Source organism: Arabidopsis lyrata, assembly GCF_000004255.2.
Source record: "Arabidopsis lyrata subsp. lyrata unplaced genomic scaffold ARALYscaffold_2, whole genome shotgun sequence".
Lineage (NCBI taxonomy): Eukaryota > Viridiplantae > Streptophyta > Magnoliopsida > Brassicales > Brassicaceae > Arabidopsis > Arabidopsis lyrata.
In genome coordinates this window covers 4,799,630-4,818,788 of record NW_003302554.1, presented here as the reverse complement: position 1 = coordinate 4,818,788, position 19,159 = coordinate 4,799,630, and the positions used below count along the sequence as shown (strand labels likewise).

At 31.0% G+C, this 19,159-nt stretch overlaps 1 protein-coding gene across 2 annotated transcripts; it reads right to left on the bottom strand.

Moving 5' to 3' along the window:
• Window positions 1–5,431: 5,431 nt before the first annotated feature.
• Window positions 5,432–7,016, bottom strand: LOC9322789. 2 transcript variants are annotated; one of them, XM_021010281.1, is made up of 3 exons: window positions 6,829–7,011; window positions 6,415–6,665; window positions 5,432–5,896 (listed from the first exon to the last, which is right to left on the bottom strand). In XM_021010281.1, the coding sequence occupies exons 2-3, from the start codon at window positions 6,637–6,639 to the stop codon at window positions 5,774–5,776; spliced, it is 348 nt and encodes a 115-aa protein (XP_020865940.1). In that variant the 5' UTR covers window positions 6,640–6,665; window positions 6,829–7,011; the 3' UTR covers window positions 5,432–5,773. The 2 variants fall into 2 exon arrangements, with proteins under 2 accessions (XP_020865940.1, XP_020865939.1); XM_021010280.1 differs by having other exon boundaries at window positions 5,534–5,911; window positions 6,829–7,016.
• Between the last annotated feature and the right edge of the window lie 12,143 nt (window positions 7,017–19,159).

The following is a 19,159-nucleotide window of genomic DNA, read 5'->3' as shown; positions in this document are numbered from 1 at the left end:
AGATTTTGTTAAACTCTCTTAAAGTTTGGTGTTATTAGTTTGTGATTTGTAAAAAGTTATTTAAAATCTTAATGAACATTGTGTTATTGGATTAAGAGTTTTATAAAGTCATTAAAAGTTTTGTGTTATTCAACTAAAACAAAACAATCTATGACAATCTATGATTGTTAATGAATTCAATTATTGTGTTATTGGTTTATGATTTTAAACACTTTTCTTTACAAAATAAAGTCATGGAAAGTATGCTGAAATATTGAGATTGTTTGGGAGACTCTATAAGATTATAGAAAAACTAATCAACAAGACTATAGAAAACTCTCTAACAATTCTTCTAAATCATTCACTTATTCACTTTCTATGATTTTATTAAAGTCATCAAAACTCTATTTAAATCACAAACCAATAACACCCCCTAATAATGAAAAATCGAAATAAAATCAAATATTTATGGAAATCAAATAAAATTTGATTGTACTTATGGTAACTAATAATAAAAGCGTATTCCGAACAATATTATACATTAATTACGTATAATAAATTTGTTCATATATTTTTGGGACTAATTCCATAACAATCAACGTTTTTGTCATTAATTTCGCTCATTTTAGCCAATTATCATTAATTGAAAGATATTTTATTTGCTTCTAAAGATTTCTAGAAAATTTATCACAAATAACCCATCTATTTTATAAATTAAATTGATATTTTTATTTTGGTCGTGTAAATTAAATAGATATTTTTATTTTGGTCGTGTAAATTAAATAGATATGAAATCCATGTAACTAATTTTAATTTAATTAGATTAAATCGAAATTATGATATTTTCATACCTATAGCTTACCAAAGAAGTTTAATTTTCAATTTATAAAGATTTCTTGAATATGATTTTAGAATTATTCAACAAGATGATAAGTATTTATTAAATTTTGTGAATCATGAAAAATAATAATTAATTTTTAATCATTATACTTCATCTTTCAATCTCTCATCTAACAAATAAGATACATATTCTATTATTACTATGTCCAAACTTCATTTTGTTGTATGACTAAATAATATTCCCATTATAACTGTCAAAGCGAGTTGATTCGTCCCGTTAAGTCCGTTTTGCGATAGACAAAAAATATTTTGACTTGTAGTTAGTCGGTCCGCACGACCCGCGGGTAGCATATATGAAATACAAACCCGTCCCGCGAATGTATGCGGATTTGCGGGATTGTCCATGGATTTTGTTTAAATAATTTTAAAGTAACCAAAATTTTAAATACTACTAAAATAAATAAATAAATAAAAATACTATTAAAAGTTTGTTTAAATTACCACATGTTGAATAAATTATAATTTTATCAATAAATACTAATATGCGGGCTGATCCTCCAACCCATGGATGAAAACCGATTAAACCTATGACCCACTGCGAATTAATCCATGTGGCCCGCTTATTTGCGGGTTTAATATATTTTCCCAAATCTGCCCCATAGTGAGATGATGTGGGCTCGACCCGCGGTTTTTGACCTATTTTGACTGTTTTAGTTCCCATGAATCGTCTAATTTTAGAATTTTAAAACCCAAAATTCTATTTTGTAAATCATAATTAATACGATGGGTATATTTATAAACAATTTTACATTTTCTCTACAATTCGTTATTATGAATATTTATAAGTATACTACACGATTCGTTCTACTAAAAAATACACACAATATTAAACGCAACGTATGTAAACCAATATTCTCCCGCGGTGGACCGCGGGTCTGATCCTAGTTTATTTTTAATTCAAGAAATCTGCTATGAAACACCAGATTTTTGTAAATTAAACATAAATCTGGCATAACATAAAAAAAAATCTGTCATAACGTTAAACATATCGGTTGTGACTATATGTCATTCTAGCAATTTCAATTTTTTAAAAACAAATCTGCTATAACATTCCAGATTTTTTGTTAAAAATAAAAAGTCTGTCATAACGTAAAACAAATCTGTAAGCACTAAAAAGTCAAACTAGTAATTATTTTTATTAACAAATCTGCTGTATTATGACAGTTTTTTTCCAAAAAAAATAAGTCTGACGCCACTAGAAACAAAAATCTGCTACATATTATAATAAAACTGTCAAAATTACGAAAGTCTGAGGCGTCATCATAAAATAAGTCTGGCAAAGGAAAAAAATCTGCTACAAATTAAATATCTGTCGTAACCATATTCAAATAAGTCTGTGGGAGAAAAAAAATTGCCACAGAAAATCTGTCGTAGACTATTAAATCTGTCGGAGAAAATAAATCTGTCACAACGACGCCCACAGACTTTTAACGGCAGATTTTTTTAAAAAAAAAATTTCACCCACGTTTCCAGAAAAATCAGAGGGTAATATTGACTTTATTTTTTTTCCTAACAAAGAGACAAAGAGTATTTTGGTCAGGAAAATAACTAGATTAACTCATACATTTTATGAGTTATTTTAGTAATTAAACCTTATTTTTGGGTCGAACTAGTTTTTTTCCCTTAATGAAACTAGAAAAATAATTTCGAAAACCAAAAAAACAAATTATATAGCTGGCTGTAAGTTGACTACTAATAAATTTTCGGACAAAAAGACTTTCAAACAAAGTGACCTTTAACGTCTCGTTCCTACCTTCAAGGAACAAGTTGTAATTGAGAGTCAACGGTCAAGTCTTGCGAAGTTCTGCGTTTTCTTAAGTCGGGGAAACTACGTCGAACACGGTTATAAAATACATGGATATGATTCAGACAACTAAGATGTCTTGCCCACAAAATAAGAAGAGGCATGGATTTCAATAATTATCCATGTTCCATTATAAAGATTTGGTCTATCAAACTTAGGGCTGCCAGAACTCTTTGGGCGCAAAAGGAAGGATCTTTTTACTTCAATTGTTGATCGTATGCGTCAAAGAGCTATTAGCTGGTCCAATCGCTTCCTCTCGGGGGCAGGCAAGATGGTGATGTTAAAGAGTGTACTTTCCTCGCTAACGTACCCGATGTCCTGTCAACATACATTTAGTTTTACGCGGTGACAAATTTATGGATTTATGGATTTATGACGAACGAGTTTTTGTTGGATATGAAAATATTCATCAAAATTACATATTTACACCTCGACCATTTCTCCAATGAATATTTCCAAGTCCATCAAAAATTCATCGAAAATTAAAACCTTTTTTCGGTCCCTCTTTCAATTTCAAAATCAATTGAATTTAGCGGATTTTTGTTTCCTACAAATTAGTTATGCAATATGTCGTTGGAACTTGTTTAGATATATAGAACTATAATAGTTTGTCTCATTGAAAGCAAAGTTTAAACTTAAATCTTTCATTCTCTCCATATTCATATCTCTCTATTCCAAAATTTGTTTTTCTTATTCCTTATCTAATCTCTTACTTTTTCTAATATATTTGTTACTAATCAATACTTTATTTTGATGACATTTGATATTTTCTTTTATGGATTTAAAAATTAAACCTTTTAGTTTTAGTTATATTTTACTTTCAAATATTATTTTGGATGATTTCTTATTTTTTATTTTTTTGAAAACAGTAATAAATGTCGATGAAATTCGTCAAACATTTCAGATAAAATAGGGCAATGAAGATTTATACGGCTTGTCTTGTCAGAATTTTTTTAACTATCCTCTCGTTGGAAATTACAGATTATATCCCGATCAAACTTTCTGATGAAAAATATAGTGAGAACATTGTCAGTAAATTTTGACTTGTTTCCGACAAACGAGTCATTGGAATTAATGTAAAGTCATCGGAATTTTGCCAGAAGTTTCGACAAGTTTCTGACAACTATTTACAATGTTGTCGAAAAACCATCAGAAATGTTTGACGATCATTTTCATTAAAAATAAACAAAATTACAGAAATAAATTTGAATATAAAAGGTATATTAATTAAAAATGAAAGTTAAAATATAAATAAAAAATCATAATTTTAAACATAAAACATCAATTACAAATCAAAAGGGTTAATTCACTACAAGAAAATATCCTAAATTCCAACGAGTACTTCCAACAAAAAACGTGGTCGAAAAAATACAGATAAATTTCAGACCAATTTCTGACCAACTTCCGATGTAAGAAACATTCGTCGAAAATTGGTCGGAATTTTTTGGTCCCACATTAGTTCATAAATTTTTGATGAATTGTCGAGAAATTTTTCTAACAAATTTTCGACAATATTCTTCGTCAATAATTTTCTTCGAATTTCGAGAAATTGTTTGTTTCCGACCGATAAATTCCTACAAGTTTTATTTTGACAGAAATTTACCAGAATAGATCAATTCTGATGGATATGGTGGCCGGAATAGATATATTTTCTTGTAGCCACGACGTTTTTGTTTTTAGTTTCCACTCTCTTAGAAGGCGAGACCAGTCCTAATCATGCTAAAGGAAACAGTAACCGTAAGCTCAATTGTGGAAAAAAAGCTCCCAGGCACGTTTTACGAGAAGCTATTCTTGGTAAAGGTTTTTGAAAAGAAGATCTAAACCTTCTTATTTTACTAAAAACAGCAAAACCTCAACCACTTTTCTTTACCCAAAATAGTAAACTCCGACCAAAATCAAAGCTAGAGAGAACCCGACGGCGTTTCTCGCAGGAGAGCCCGGCGTAGGAGACGCCCCTCGCCCTGTGAACGGTCAACAAAACTACCCTCAAACCCTCAAGAGCTCAGATTTGAAGGAAGTGGAGAACTGGAATATCCATTTATAACTCTAACTTTGAGCAACCGCCGAAGGAGCTCCACGGGATTTGGTGTTAAAATTCATTTATAACTCTAACTTTGAGATTTGGTGTTAAAATTCTCAACTTAGCTTCAGATTCTAAACAAGTAATTGAAGCCATCAAATCGGAGCAACCGCCGAAGGAGCTCCACGGGATTCTCCATGATATCCTGTTTTTATCTTCTAACTTCATCAATGTTTCCTTTAATTTCATATCTAGAGTCGAAAACCATGAGGCAGATCACCTCGCTAAACTCTCTCTGAGAAACTTGTTTGTTTGTGAGACCGAATGAGTTAATGAGAAAGAAAGCCTTTTGCCCAAAAAAAAAAAAAAAGAAGGCGAGACCAAATTGGGATGAGTTTGTTGCATCATGGAAGTCCAGTAGGCCGCATCCTCACATTTACTGTCCAACTCTTAAATCTTTTGATTAGCTTGGTCAAGTTTCAAGATACTTCTCTTGCATTTGGAGGAACATTTTTCATAAGATTGTGTTTTTCTTGGTCATGCTTTTTCTTCCGTTTATTGTCCATAAAAACATAGTAAGAAATTTTGGACCACATTTCAATGAATTATTATCCGTTAATTTCCACGATTCACCGACAACATATATTTTGTTAGAATTTTCCAATAAATTTCCGACGACTTCAAAATTTTGTTAATATCTTGTCGGAAATTTCCGACGATTGTTCTTAGGAAAATTTTCTTAGCCATATTTTCTTGAAGTTCTTAAACTTCTTAAACATAAGAGGCGTGTCTCTTGTACGCAACTATTGATGGTACGCCTCCATTCCGACTTAGCAAAAGTTTGCTAGTCGCCTTATATAGGTGAACTTAGCAAAATATTTTAATTGGACAATCGATACATTCGTGAGGGTTATAATGGCAGTTAGCTACCTCGGTTCTTACAAAAAAAGAAAGAATCATCAGAAATCTTTAACTAACTTTGATCCAGCAAGCAATTGTTCAAGGTGTCAAGGTTGAGTTGATCAGAACAATTATGATACAACGACTAAGCTAAGAGAGACAATAATATATTAGAGGTGGGAAGGCCAGCGAATGCCTTCTCTCCGGCAAGGAAATGGCGCCCGAAGAGCTACGTACGACGGCAATTTTTCTCCCGGCATCACCACCGACACATCTGACGTAGTAATCGGAACCTGCCATCTCACGTGCTTAGGTTATGTCAGATAATTTTTAGAAGGTGGTGTTTTCACGTCAAAAACGAAAGTGAACAACAACCAAAAATGTTAAGAAAAGTATTAAAGACCTAACAAATTTTTGGGAAATTAGTTTTAGTGAATAAATAAGAAACTTTCAAGGTTTTTTATATTAATGTTATTAGTAGATTTTGAAGTTTTACTACTGCTGCTATTTTTTTTACAGACTGGTTTAATCTATAGACATTTATAAACTTCATTTTTGCTTAATTACATTTTGGTGAAACTTCAAAGGGTTGTGGTTTTGTAAAAGAAAAATCTCAAATTTAATATGCTCTTTTTTCAGAAAAAGGCCTAAATAAATTCAAGAAATATCATACTACAGATTGTAGGCTAAGTCTTTCATAACAAAATGAGAGAAGGGGACGAATAAGGCGCAAAGAAAAAAAAAAAAAAAAACTAAAAAAAAAAAAAAAAAAACTAAAAAAACTAAAAAAATTGTGGTGTTTAATGTTTACCAAAGAGGTTTTTTCAGCAAGTTTCTGAAACTGAGAAGAGCCATCAACATCGTAAGAAGAAGAATGATCGGACTTGAAGAGATGTTCGAGGATTGCCAATATGATGAACATTAATATCAATATTGCAGTCGCCACAAACCCAAACGAAATCGCATTCATAGATGACCCTGAAGCCTCTTTGCTTCTGTATATGCTCCATGTTCTTATCGACCTCGACTCGTTCATCTTCAACCTTCAGCTTTTGCTCTTATCTAAGAAAGAGATCAATAAGAAGAAAGAATTTTGTTATTTAGTGTATATATTTTCTGATTGACAAAAAAAAGTGTATGTATTTTCTATATTGAAAAGAATAAACAGACGACAAAAAAAAAGGATAATTAAAAATACTAACGAGAGTTTGTGTGATAATAGTACCTAAGGATTAGGAGGAGACATAATCTTGGTCTCTGGATCCTATAATCTCCTTCACTGTCTTAAAGTGATAAATTCACACTTGTCCATGACTTGTTTTATATAATTTCTATTTACCCTAAGTACCCTTTCTACTTTATATCTTTAATTTCCATACTATGCTATTACCATGTCTAAAGAAACTACACATTCCTTTTTGAAAATAAAAACAATCTTTACCTTACCTAGCTCTTTTTGTTAATAAAGAATTATTCGAGCCTTGAAATTTCAAATTTGTTGCTGAGAATTATTCGAGTCTTTTTTTTTGTTAGATGTGAAATGGAATTATTCGAGCCGTGAGCACTATATTGGTCGAAGTAGAAATAGTAAAGGATCGCTTATTAGCCAAGACAATTTGATGCGGTGAATGAAGAGAATCTCAAAAACATAGACGAGAGTTGTTTGTCGAAAATAGTTTCTCATTGTTGGAATGATAAAATAATGTTCTAATGGGGCATTTCGCAAAATAGTACTTAGAATTTAGTTGTACGTTCGTTGAGAAGACGAACCATTGCGTTATACCCAAAATGATGCAGCCAAATTACTAATTACACAGATTTCAGACCGACGAATCGAGCTAATCAATCACCATCAACCAACCATTGTCCTAAATTTAATTTAGTTAAGTCTTGGCGTAAGGTATCGTGAATATTCGTAGGTACGCAAATTTGGGGGACATGACAAAATGTAAAGACAAAGCTATATTCTACTCTCCCTTTACATCTTTTCATACTCTCTTTTTAATCAAATATTTTTTTCATATAGTTGTTAAAAATATATATATATATATTTCCACTTTTTTAGCTTATTCATTTTTTACGTAACTAAAAACGGCTTTGATGTTTCATGTACCCTTATTAGTGGGTATATCTTTGTCGTTTTTTGTCCACAAGAAGCAAACAACATAGAATAATGTGCAATAAAAGTTAAATAACATACTATTAAGAATAATAACGATGGATGATGGGTCCTTCATGTCATGATAAAGAAACAACAAAGAGAACCATTGGTATTTTATAACCAAACAAAAACACCACCTTTTACTTTTTTTTGAATTAATTACTATCATAACATACTTTTATATTAGTTATGTATTACCAATTACTAGAGCTTCTAAGTTCTAAATAAGTAAACTAAAGATTCCACCCTCTGCGTAATATTGTTTCTTGTAGATATTGATACACATGGATCTATTGCTCGCCGTGTATGTGAGAGCTTGTGCTTACCCTTTTTCATTAAATAAAGCATAAAAGTATGTTTTACCAAAATGGTCAACAAGAAAATAGAAACTCTAGAAAGCAATACGAGGAACTGAATTTTGAAAATCTAAGCTTTGAGTCTGCCATAGAACTTGGCCTTCTCCAGACTAGTCTGGAAACGACAGTATGAGAATTTAGAAGACGTATCAATGAACTTGAGCTTGATGTCCTCCAAAGCAACCCTCGAGGTCTGCTTCACCAATGACTTCACCAATGACTTCTTAAGATGTGGTGAGTAAATTTCACCAAATTACACCAAGTATTACCAAATTTCAGATTTGCAACAATTCATCAAACCTTAGAGACTTGAGACACAAACTTTCAAGAATTTTAATATATGATAAGAAGTGTTCCCTCGATCAAAGGCCTATGACATCACTACACTGCCAAATCTCAAGCTCTCTAGAGTGTTTCTAACCAGAAACCAAGTAAAAAGTTTTCCAGTAACAGAGCTGCTTAGAGAATCCAGCCTTGATTTTTTACTTAGTATCCGAGGGTTATCACTTCCAATCACAACCAAAAATCCCAGAAAAATGTCACATGGATTATTTAGTACAGAGCAGAGAACAAGAACATTGAGATTCAATAGGAAGAAATGTAATGGCTAGAAGACAAACCAAAGAAGCTTCAGATCCAGAAAAACAAAAAAATTTTGTGTACCTTGACCTTGACGTTAGAGAAGAGAGAAATGTCAAGGAGATCTAATATGTATATTGTATTGACGGCTACCTAGAGGCTAGGGATTAGGGTAGCGCTGAGATTAGGGTTTTGATTTGGAAAAAATGTCAAAAAAAATCGTAACTTAAAAATGCTAAAACACCAACTTTGCTTCCTGTAACAAAATTCACTAATTTTAAATGATTTTTTATTTTAATCATTAAATTTTGTTGATTTCTCAGATTTAATTACCTTTTGTTGAGTTTGTCAAATAAGTCAAGTTAAAAAAACATACTATTGAGAATAATAATTATGGATGATGGGTCCTTCATGTCATGATAAAGAAACAACAAAGAGAACCATTGGTATTTTACCTTGTTCTAAAAATCCCCGCCTAGACCCGATTACTCCCCGCTTAATCGCTAGGCCCACCCTATCCGCCTCGATTAATGACTAATCCTCTAAAGAAATCAGTCACCCGATTACTCTCCGCCTAATCCGATTACTTCCCGCCTAATCCGATTATTCTCCGCCTAATCTTACATACCCCGATTATTTTTAGATTGCTAGTATAAAAAAACTTTTAATTTTTGTTATTCAATCATTTGAATTGGGACTTTGTAATGTTTTACAATAACTTATGTTCAAATTTTAATAAAAATCATAAATTTGTAATAAAAATCATAAAAATTTGTCTCAAAAATACATTTTTATGTATTTACTGCAATTTTGAAAATAATATTGGATTGATATGTTTTAAGAATATTAAAATAACCCTAAAACTAATCCCCGATTAATCCTCGATTTTAATCCGATTTTCCGATTAATCGCTAGGTCCATGCCGAGCGCCCGACTAGCGCCTAGCGATTTTTCAAACAAAGGTATTTTATAACCAAACAAAAATAAGATAATTGGGTGAGAGACATTATTGGGAGTACTATTTAGTTTTTTTGATAAACTGACACAAAGCCCAGAACAACACTTATGTTAGCCTCTATTTTGCCCAATTTTAACCCCACTCGCTTATTCATATAAATTTTTGTTTTCGTTAATATTTCTTGATTCTTGGATGTCCATTTACCTCGCTTGTTCATCGTTTTCCTAAGTCTCATCATCTCTCTCTAGCATTACTGTTTAATTCCTCTTCATTCCGATCTAACTGATTCGTCGTGTATATTATTCACTTCACGGCGCCGGAGAATCCTAATCACTCTCTCGCATATGCTATTTAACTCGCCGTATCGGAGAATTCTGATAATTTATTTATCTGAATTACTTGATATCTCTCTATGAGTTTAGTTAGATCTGCATTTTTGCGTTATAGATCTTTGTATGGATGATATCTCTCTATAAGTTTGGTTAGATCTGCATTTTTGCATTATAGATCTTTGCATAGATGTCCAAAAAGCTTTGTAGATCTACAACTAAATATTTATAAATACAAAAATATTAATAATTCTCTATATACGCTGTTACATGTATACAAATACTAATAATACTCTACATATTGCCAATATTAATTCGCTCGAGATAAGAGCTGTTGCATTTATTGCCAATCACTTCTTTCTTTTTGTAAGCTTTGTCAGTTTGACTCGTAGCATTAATTGTTTTGCAGGTTATTCTTTGACTTCATGAAACGGCAATATCAACTCGCCCAAGCGCATGTACCGAAGACGATGTGGTATTTTCGTTATTTTTTTCATCTTCAGGCCCAAACATCATGCCTATTTTTGTTTGTCCCCAACCAATCCTACTATAGTTGAATCCCTAATTTCCTTGCTCAATTTTGTCTCTAAGCAAAATCACCCAACAAAAATACCATATTTTTACGGGGTTGCCGTATTTTTCTGACCTACACTAGTTTCAATTTCAGTTTTCCGCCCTATACTTTTTGTCTCTAAAGTAAAAATAAAACTCATATTGGATGATTTCGTGAGCACGGATCTACATGTACTTTTGGATTTATTCTTAAAACTACTATCATAGCATACTTTTACACGTAACTTAGCAATAATGATGAATAATGTTCCTTTTATGTATCTGAATTGAGTACGGATCTTTAACCAAAAAAATTGATTTCGGATATGTTATATATATCGTGTGCATGCTTTCATTACCTAGGCTAAATATAATTTATGACTACACATACTAATCACTAATCAGGATTGTTCAATTCAAATTTCATATTTATTTAAGTTTGAATTCCTTTGGTTGTCAATGTTAATACGACTGAATATGTATCGATCACCATCAAGCTCATATATTGACAGAATCCAGAGTCGCGGACCTAAAAATATTTTTTACGGGGTCAAAATATAACTAATAATTTTAAAAACAAAAAGCAAAAACGATTTTTAAAATAAAATAAAAGAACCACAAATTAGGTTCAATATATATGGGAGTAAACAAAAATGCTAAAAATATGTGACGAATTGGCTCAAAAGTCAAAACATAAAGAAATTAAAAAATTCTAAAATTTAAAGGGTTGAAATACAAATTTATAATTTTAAGAGGGTCAAAGCATAAGAATTATAAACAATAGTATGAATCTTAAAGGGCTATAACACAATTGAGATTTTTAAGAGGGTCAAAACACAAGAATTATAAACAATATTATAAATATTAAAGGACTGTAACACAGTATCATAATTTTAAGGGGTCAGTTGTAACACCCGGTTTCAGGAATATGGTGGTGCATGCTGAGAGGTTTAAAAGAATTGATTTGGCTACCTATGTCACCAAAGTGCACTTATCTTTTCGGTCAACTAACTGTCCTGAGAGAACTCCACAGTTAAGCGTGTTTGGGCTGGAGTAGTTTCAGGATGGGTGATCTTCCGGGAAGTGATTGTCAGAACTGTGTGAGTGAGGACAAAACACAGGGAAAGATCATGTGGTGATTTGTAGGGTCGGTAAACAAGTCTTTAAAGCCTCTCGTACGTAGCGAACCGACTGTCGCACAGGGGTGGGCCCATGGGCCCGAGAGAGGACGTGGGGCCCACTGGTAGGGACGGTCGGAGCGTTACAAGTGGTATCAGAGCCGAACCCAGACGAGTGTGGAGTCGAGAGGGCTCACACTGTCGGGGGTTACGGTCTTGGTGCGCAACAAGAACGTTGCGATCAGTTAGTGGGGCTGAATTGTAACACCCTAGTGTCAGGTATATGGTAGTGCATGCAGAGAGATTTAAAAGAATTGATTTTGCCACCTATGTCACCAAAGTGCACTTATCTTTTCGGTCAACTGTCCTGAGAAAACTCTACAGTTAAGCGTGCTTGGACTGGAGTAGTTTCAGGATGGGTGATTGTCGGAACTGTGTGAGTAAGGATAAAACACAAAGAAAGATCCAAAAGAAGACGTGGGGCCCACTGGTAAGGACGGTCGGAGTGTTACATCAGTTAACCCACTTTAAATCTTAATGCGTCCGCCCTTGGACAAAGAGATCAAGAACATAATAACTTCTAGAAGACACAAGTATCATTTTGGAAACTTAATAGTTGGCTGCGATAATCTCCCGACATTATCCCGGTTTTATATGTATTATTGTTTTTGTTTTTTTTCTGGATAAGGCTACAATTACAAAGGCATAGGTTAAGAGATATTGATTAAAATTTCCATACGTTCAATATGAATTTCAGATCGAATTATCTAACTAATCTAGATTGAACATATATTTCTATTGATTTACTAACTCAAGTAACATACTGATAAGCATGCTTATAATTAAACCTTCCATGTTATATAATATAATCATCATGCAATTTGAGCCATAAAAAAAAACCCATCAATAAATGAGACTTAATTGCGTGACTAATTACTACAACTTCTAAATAAGTAAAGGATTCCAAATTTCCACACTCTGCTAAATATGGTTTCATGTAGATTTTGATTCATCGATCTATTGCTCGCCGTGACGTGAGAACTTGTGCTTATACCTTTTTCATTATACAAGCCTAAAAGTACGTTTGCCATAAACCTTTTAACCAAAATGGTTAACAAGAAATTAGTAACTCTGAAAAGCAATAATACTTAGAAAAGAAAACACTGTTCTAATAGAAAGAACTGAATTATGAAAATCTAAGCTTTGACTCTGTCATAGAACTTGGCCTTCTCCTGAGTAGTTTGGAATTGACCGTTTGTGAATTTGGAAGACGTACGTATCATAGAATGTGATAAACTTAGTAGGATTATCAAACTAGGCATGTCAGATAAGACTACACACCATATGAAATTAATATGCTTAGGAAACGTGTATGATACAACATTATGCTAGAAAATCAAACACTTTCCATGAGAAATTAAGCAAGTTTATCCGACCAATACGGCAATACAGAAGATGCAACAAAGTATGGTCTTAAGATCTAATTACAAGCTTGTCTGTTAGCTCGTTTCCTTGGAAGGAAACCCAATGAAACATGTCCTGGATGCTCAACTTTTCTATGAGACATTCTCTATATTAAGAAACAAACCCTGCAAAATAAGACGATTTCATACAAAGAAGAGAAGTGATGTACAAATATTGTTTGTTTTGAGAATGATCAATAAGTTCAGCGCTCTTAAGAGGTAGATAACAACAACCAAGAAGTTGAATTAAGTTGATTAAACAGGCCACGTTAACGACAAGTATTACCAAATTTCAGATTCTCATAAATAGACAAAACCCAACACAACAAAGATAAGCAAACGAAAATTTGCAGAGAAACTATGAGACTTGACACACAAGTTACTTTCAGGAATTATGATATATATCAGATATATGATAAGAAGTGTTCCCTCGATCAAAGGCATATATGGCAACGTTACAATACCATTTCCAAGCTCTTTAGAGTGTATCTAACCAGAAACCAAGTAAAAAAAGGTTTCTAGTAACAAAGCTGCTTAGAGACTCCAGCCTTGATTTTTATCCAAGGGTTATCACTTCGAATCACATCCAAAAATCCAAAAAAAAATACATATGTGCAGTACATGAATTTAGTACAAAACAGAGAATATGAACAAAATTGAGATTTTCAGTGGGAAGATATGAAATTGATAATAACACAAACATGGCTGAGAGAAAAACCAAAGAAAGCTTCAGATCCAGAAAAAAAAAAAAACCAAAAACAGTTTGTGTACCTTGACCTTGACGTTAGAGACTTATTGTTCTATATTGGACAAAGCCTTTTAGTTGATTTTGGTACATTTTAGATTTGGAGAGATTGTAGAGGATTTTAAGGATATTTTGGTGATTCATAAGATTTTTACTACTAATAAATAGAAAATTTCTAGTGATTTTGCGAGATTTTATATTTAAATTTTAGAAGATATTGAAATATTATGTGTTATAGAATTGTTTTTTTGGGAAAATTGGATATAAATGATAAATAATTAAATTATTGTCCATCTATGCATTCTATATTCCTAATTGGTCATATATGCTTTAAAATTGGTCATATATGCTTTGATATAATTAAATCCTATTTATATCCCCAGCTTTTTAGTTAAATCTTGCTAAATTATAAAATTCTAAAATTAAACAGATTTCTTTCTAAAATGATTTGGAGAAAATATATGACAAAAATAATATTTAATTACTTTCTATTTTTTTTTGTCGTAGATAAATTCATATTTTTTTCCGCTTTAATTTTTTTTACGGCATCTTTTTCTTCGATTTTTTACGGTAACTTCTTCTTTAATTTACTCTTTTGGGACTGCCCATCGATATGTTGGACGATGTCAACATATACATGCATGTCAAAGGCCTGTAGTTGATCTATGGGAAGTTAACATCTGCTCATGTATTCATTGACCGATTGGGAAAGTATGAACTTTTACAGCTAGATTCTCATATAATAGAGATTGAGTGAAAAAAAAACACACATTGATTTATACAAATTTTTTACATCTCAATTCACTTTTACGTTAGTCACTTTCAAATATTACGCCTATAGTAAACCACAATTTTCCACAGATGTGGTACTTTTGTTAGTTTATAATTGAGTTTGGTTATATTATGTATTTTGTATTTTGTGTAAGTAGAGCAACACGTTTCACTCATGTTACTTATTTTCCACGAAAAATTGTGTAGTTTCGTAATCTTAACTTTTTATATTCGATTTCCATATTTTATAATATATTTTCCTTTTTTTAAAAAATTCTAAATTACATAGAATTTGATTTCTATTTTTTGTAGAATATATAGAAAATATAAGAATGTGTTTACTAAAAATTTTAGAACATGGGTAAATGTTATAGAACATATTCTAATTTTTCTAGAAAAAAGAGCAAAGTATAGAACATGTATTCTAAATTTCGTAGAATTTAGCATTCTAAATACCGTAGAATAGAAGTGCGTTCTAAATTTTCTAGAACATATAGAGTGCATAGAATACATTATCTAAATTTTTATAGAACATGTGCAATGTATAGAATACACACTCTAAATTCAGAAGACGTAGTCTAAACTTCGTAGATCATATTTTATTCATCCAAAACGGTAACAAAAACGGTATATTTTCGATTTTATAAGTATTCCCATGACTTCTTTATCATTTGCCTACAAACTATTCTGAGTTTTATTTGAAAAATTGGTTAAATTAATTACAAAGGGTAGATTAGGAATATGTGATATTTGAATATAGAATGCATAGATGGACAATAGTTTAATTATTTGTCCTTTATATCCAATTTTCCCTTATTTTTTCTGTGACTTTGACATCCACACCAATAAAATATATCATTTGAATCACCATAGAAATTTCTTAAACTCTCATAATATTAGAGGAAATTTCATAATTATCAATGTGTTATCGTTGGATAGAATAGGATGTTGTTAAATAGTTGAATCTCAAGGAATCAAATTAGTGAGGAGAAGAAAAAAGCACATATCTGAAGTTGATTTTTTGTTCGTTAGATATTCTGATTACTCATCTTGGACGTAGAAACGGCGTAAAGTTAAGAAGAACAAGATAGAGGTCGACGGATGAACGAAAAGTTTTGTGAATTTTTAGTAGAAACATTTTTAATTCATTTTGATATTTCTCCTAATTAAACCTCTATCACACCCCTAGAGAAGTGATTTTCTTCATTTTTATTTTTAACTAAAAATTTATATAAAATCCTTTTCAAAAATCTTTTTGATAAAAATTGTTAAGTTTTAAATAACAGTGGATTTGATATGAATTTTACGCTTATTTATTGAATAATCAAATATTTTTAATCATTTGAAATGTTTTTACATAAATTCCATTATCAATAACATAGGATTTGGAATATTTTTAAAAATCACTCAGTTGAATATATAACATGTCATTTGAAAAAAAACTAAAATTTTCATAAATCTCTTATCCACTACACCCCCATTAAAATCCGTGGATGACAGCCTTAATTTTTAAAAATACAACTGAAATTGGTAAATAATATAAAAATAATTAAACATATTAGGAATTTGATACTCATTGATCTTATAGATGTCACACAGTTGGTTAAAAATATTACAATGTTAGAAAAAACAAAAAAAAAATTTCTTCAAATGAAACTCATATTTCTTTTTCCTAGAAATCATTTGAAATATTTAACTATGTAAGATTTTGTCTAAAGTTTGTTTGTTAATATCTTTTTTTTGAACAAAAGTTTATTTGTTAATATCTAATGAATATTTTAATTCAGAAAGTTGATGTTTCTTAATTACATTACATGTATTAATTGATATTTAGAGACGAAGAAAAACTATTTCTACATCAAGAAGTTCTAGATGAACAAAAGCTATTTTCACTTCTAAAAGTTTTTCAAGCTTTATTTGTAATGTCTCACCAATTACATGAGCTTCTTTTTATTATTACAAATTCTCTTTTTATCCACCAGCCAACACAAACATAAAATAATATTTTAAGTTAATTGTGTTATTTACTTTATTTTATAAGAGAATGCTCAGAGAAAGTAGTGAAATCTATCATAGAAAAAATATGATCGTAATGCTTTTGATATATAATTTGATGAATCTGTTCACGTTTCTAACAATTAAAGTTTGCTTTTATTTGGTAATTCATTGATAAACTTCAAATTTTTTATGTAAAAGAGAACATCTTTTTTATTAAATACCATATTAGTTGTTTTTTTAAATATTGATTCAACTTAAAAAAAAAGTGCAAATGTAATGATGAAGTAATTAATATGAATCTGAGTTTAATAACCTGAGAATATTGATTTTTTTGTAAATAAATTCATATTTCAGAAAACAAAAATAATCAATAATTACTAAAAGGAGAAGAGAGAATCATGATTGAGAAGAAAAATAAAAAATCTAAGAGGAGTGAGAAGATAGTAAATTTTTTTAAAATTAAACAGAAATATGAGATGAAAATGCATTATTAGAGGTTTTAAGTAAACTAGGATTTTATTTATTCCAAAACGCTGGCTTTTGTTAATAGTTGTCATTTGTTTTAATACAACATAAATTAATAAGTAAATTATAATTTAGAAATAAAAAACCTTGAAAAATACAAGAAAATACAAGCTAACATAGTTATGTTAAAACTTCTTGCTTTTAGGTGTAAACTATGCATTGAACAAAAATTTATTCAACCACTAAATCCATAAATCAATAACTCTCATGTCATTATCAAGGCGGATCAGATCAGAGTGGGCTTATGAGAACGTTATTATGATAATGAGAAAAGCGGAAAGCTTTGTATGAACCAACATTGTTGAAGATTTTTTTTTTTCTCTCTAGTAAATCTGGATCGGAAAAAATATCAACTGAAGAAAGAGGAGATGTGGTTGTCCTTTTAAACAAACAAAAACAACTTAAATTTTTATTTAAACTTTTTTGTAATTATTACTATTTTGTGTTTTTCTTGCAATATTTGTATTTGTAGTTTTACAATATATAAAATAATTGATAACCTTCATTGATTTACATTATTTTCTGTCATTTACATGACATAAATACGTAAATATGTTCATCAATTAACGCTCTCACCTTTTAGTATTAGTTTGACTTTATAATTTAAGTTCATCCCATTTGTTTTTTGCACAGAGACCAATACTTCTTTGTAAAAAAAAATTTTTTTAAGGAAAGGAACAATCGTTCTCCATATTCCATATATTTGATTTTTTTTTGTTTTGATTCTACGATAGCGGATCAGGTGAAGCGGATCCAGCGGTTTTCACTATTCGCTTTTACCATTCAAACATATATTTTGTACCTCCAAATCCGCTTGATCCGTATTTGTTCCGCTTGATCCGCTTGATTCACTTGATCCGTTCTGTCTAATGTGCTTTCTCAATAATTCTTAATTAGAGAGATTCTACGGTAGCGGTTCATGGAATGGATACAAGTTTAAAAAACTCCATCCATTGTTTATTTTAACATGGGCAAGAGTAGATGTCACTTGTTTGTTCATAGCAACAAACAACACCTCTTTCTCAAGATTAGTAATGGCCTAAACAAGATTGTTAATCTAGTATACGTGGAATCAGAGCGCAACTACATGGGATTGGTCATGGATTTTATTGGTATACATATGCGATGTATTCAATGTGTGTGGATCTAATGCTTAATGTGACGTAAACACGAACCATTTTGTAACTATATCGAAGGGTTTGAGCGGAAGGACTCCACCAACATGGCAAACAGGTGCATAAGGAAGAAGTCTCTGAAATGTGGTGCGGATAAGTTTCTCACAATACTACAAATGAGTTTTCCACACGCAGAAAATGCGTTGATCCATGATACCAACCAAATTCAAGAATGCCAGCATGTTTATGTTGGCAGTTGTAAATGCACTATATGTGCAATAACACATAACCTACAGAGTAGCAGCTCAAAATATGTCACTTGGAGAGGGAAACTTCTCGATCTCCGGTGTAATTCTAGTGGAAGTCAAAAACTCTATATCCAACTCGATGGTTAGTTATGATGAATCCTTTCAGACTTATACAATAATTTTCATAAAATTATATTCATTTAAAAATTATCATTTTTTTGATCTTTCAGGGAAGAAGAAGAAAAACAAAGAAAAAATCATAGGTTTAGGGCTTAGCATCCTTACTGTGATTATCTTATTTTTTGTGGCTAGTTTTTATTTCATGAAAAGAAAACAAAATTTAGCAACATCAAGAGCCACAATTGGTAATATACATGCGGATTAGGCGAAGTGGATCAAACAGAACAAATGTGGATCAAGCAGATCTGGCAGTATAAAATATATATTTAAATGGTGAAAGCGGATCATGTGGTGCATATTAAATATTTATGCAAGAAAAAGTAGAGTTGATTTCTCTAAACTACCCAACAATTTCTATCCAAAATATTATAGTATATTATTTTAATTTAAATCATAACATAGAAATTTTCATACAAAATAAAACATGTAATTTATTTTACTAAAAAATATTTATTTAA

Bases quoted from the DNA above. Each gene is read 5' to 3' on its own strand.
- LOC9322789 (XM_021010280.1), bottom strand. From the start codon at position 6,639: ATGAACGAGTCGAGGTCGATAAGAACATGGAGCATATACAGAAGCAAA. The intron at 5,912-6,414 runs GTAAACATTAAA...ACATAACCTAAG, and splicing joins TTGCTGAAAAAACCTCTTTG to CACGTGAGATGGCAGGTTCC.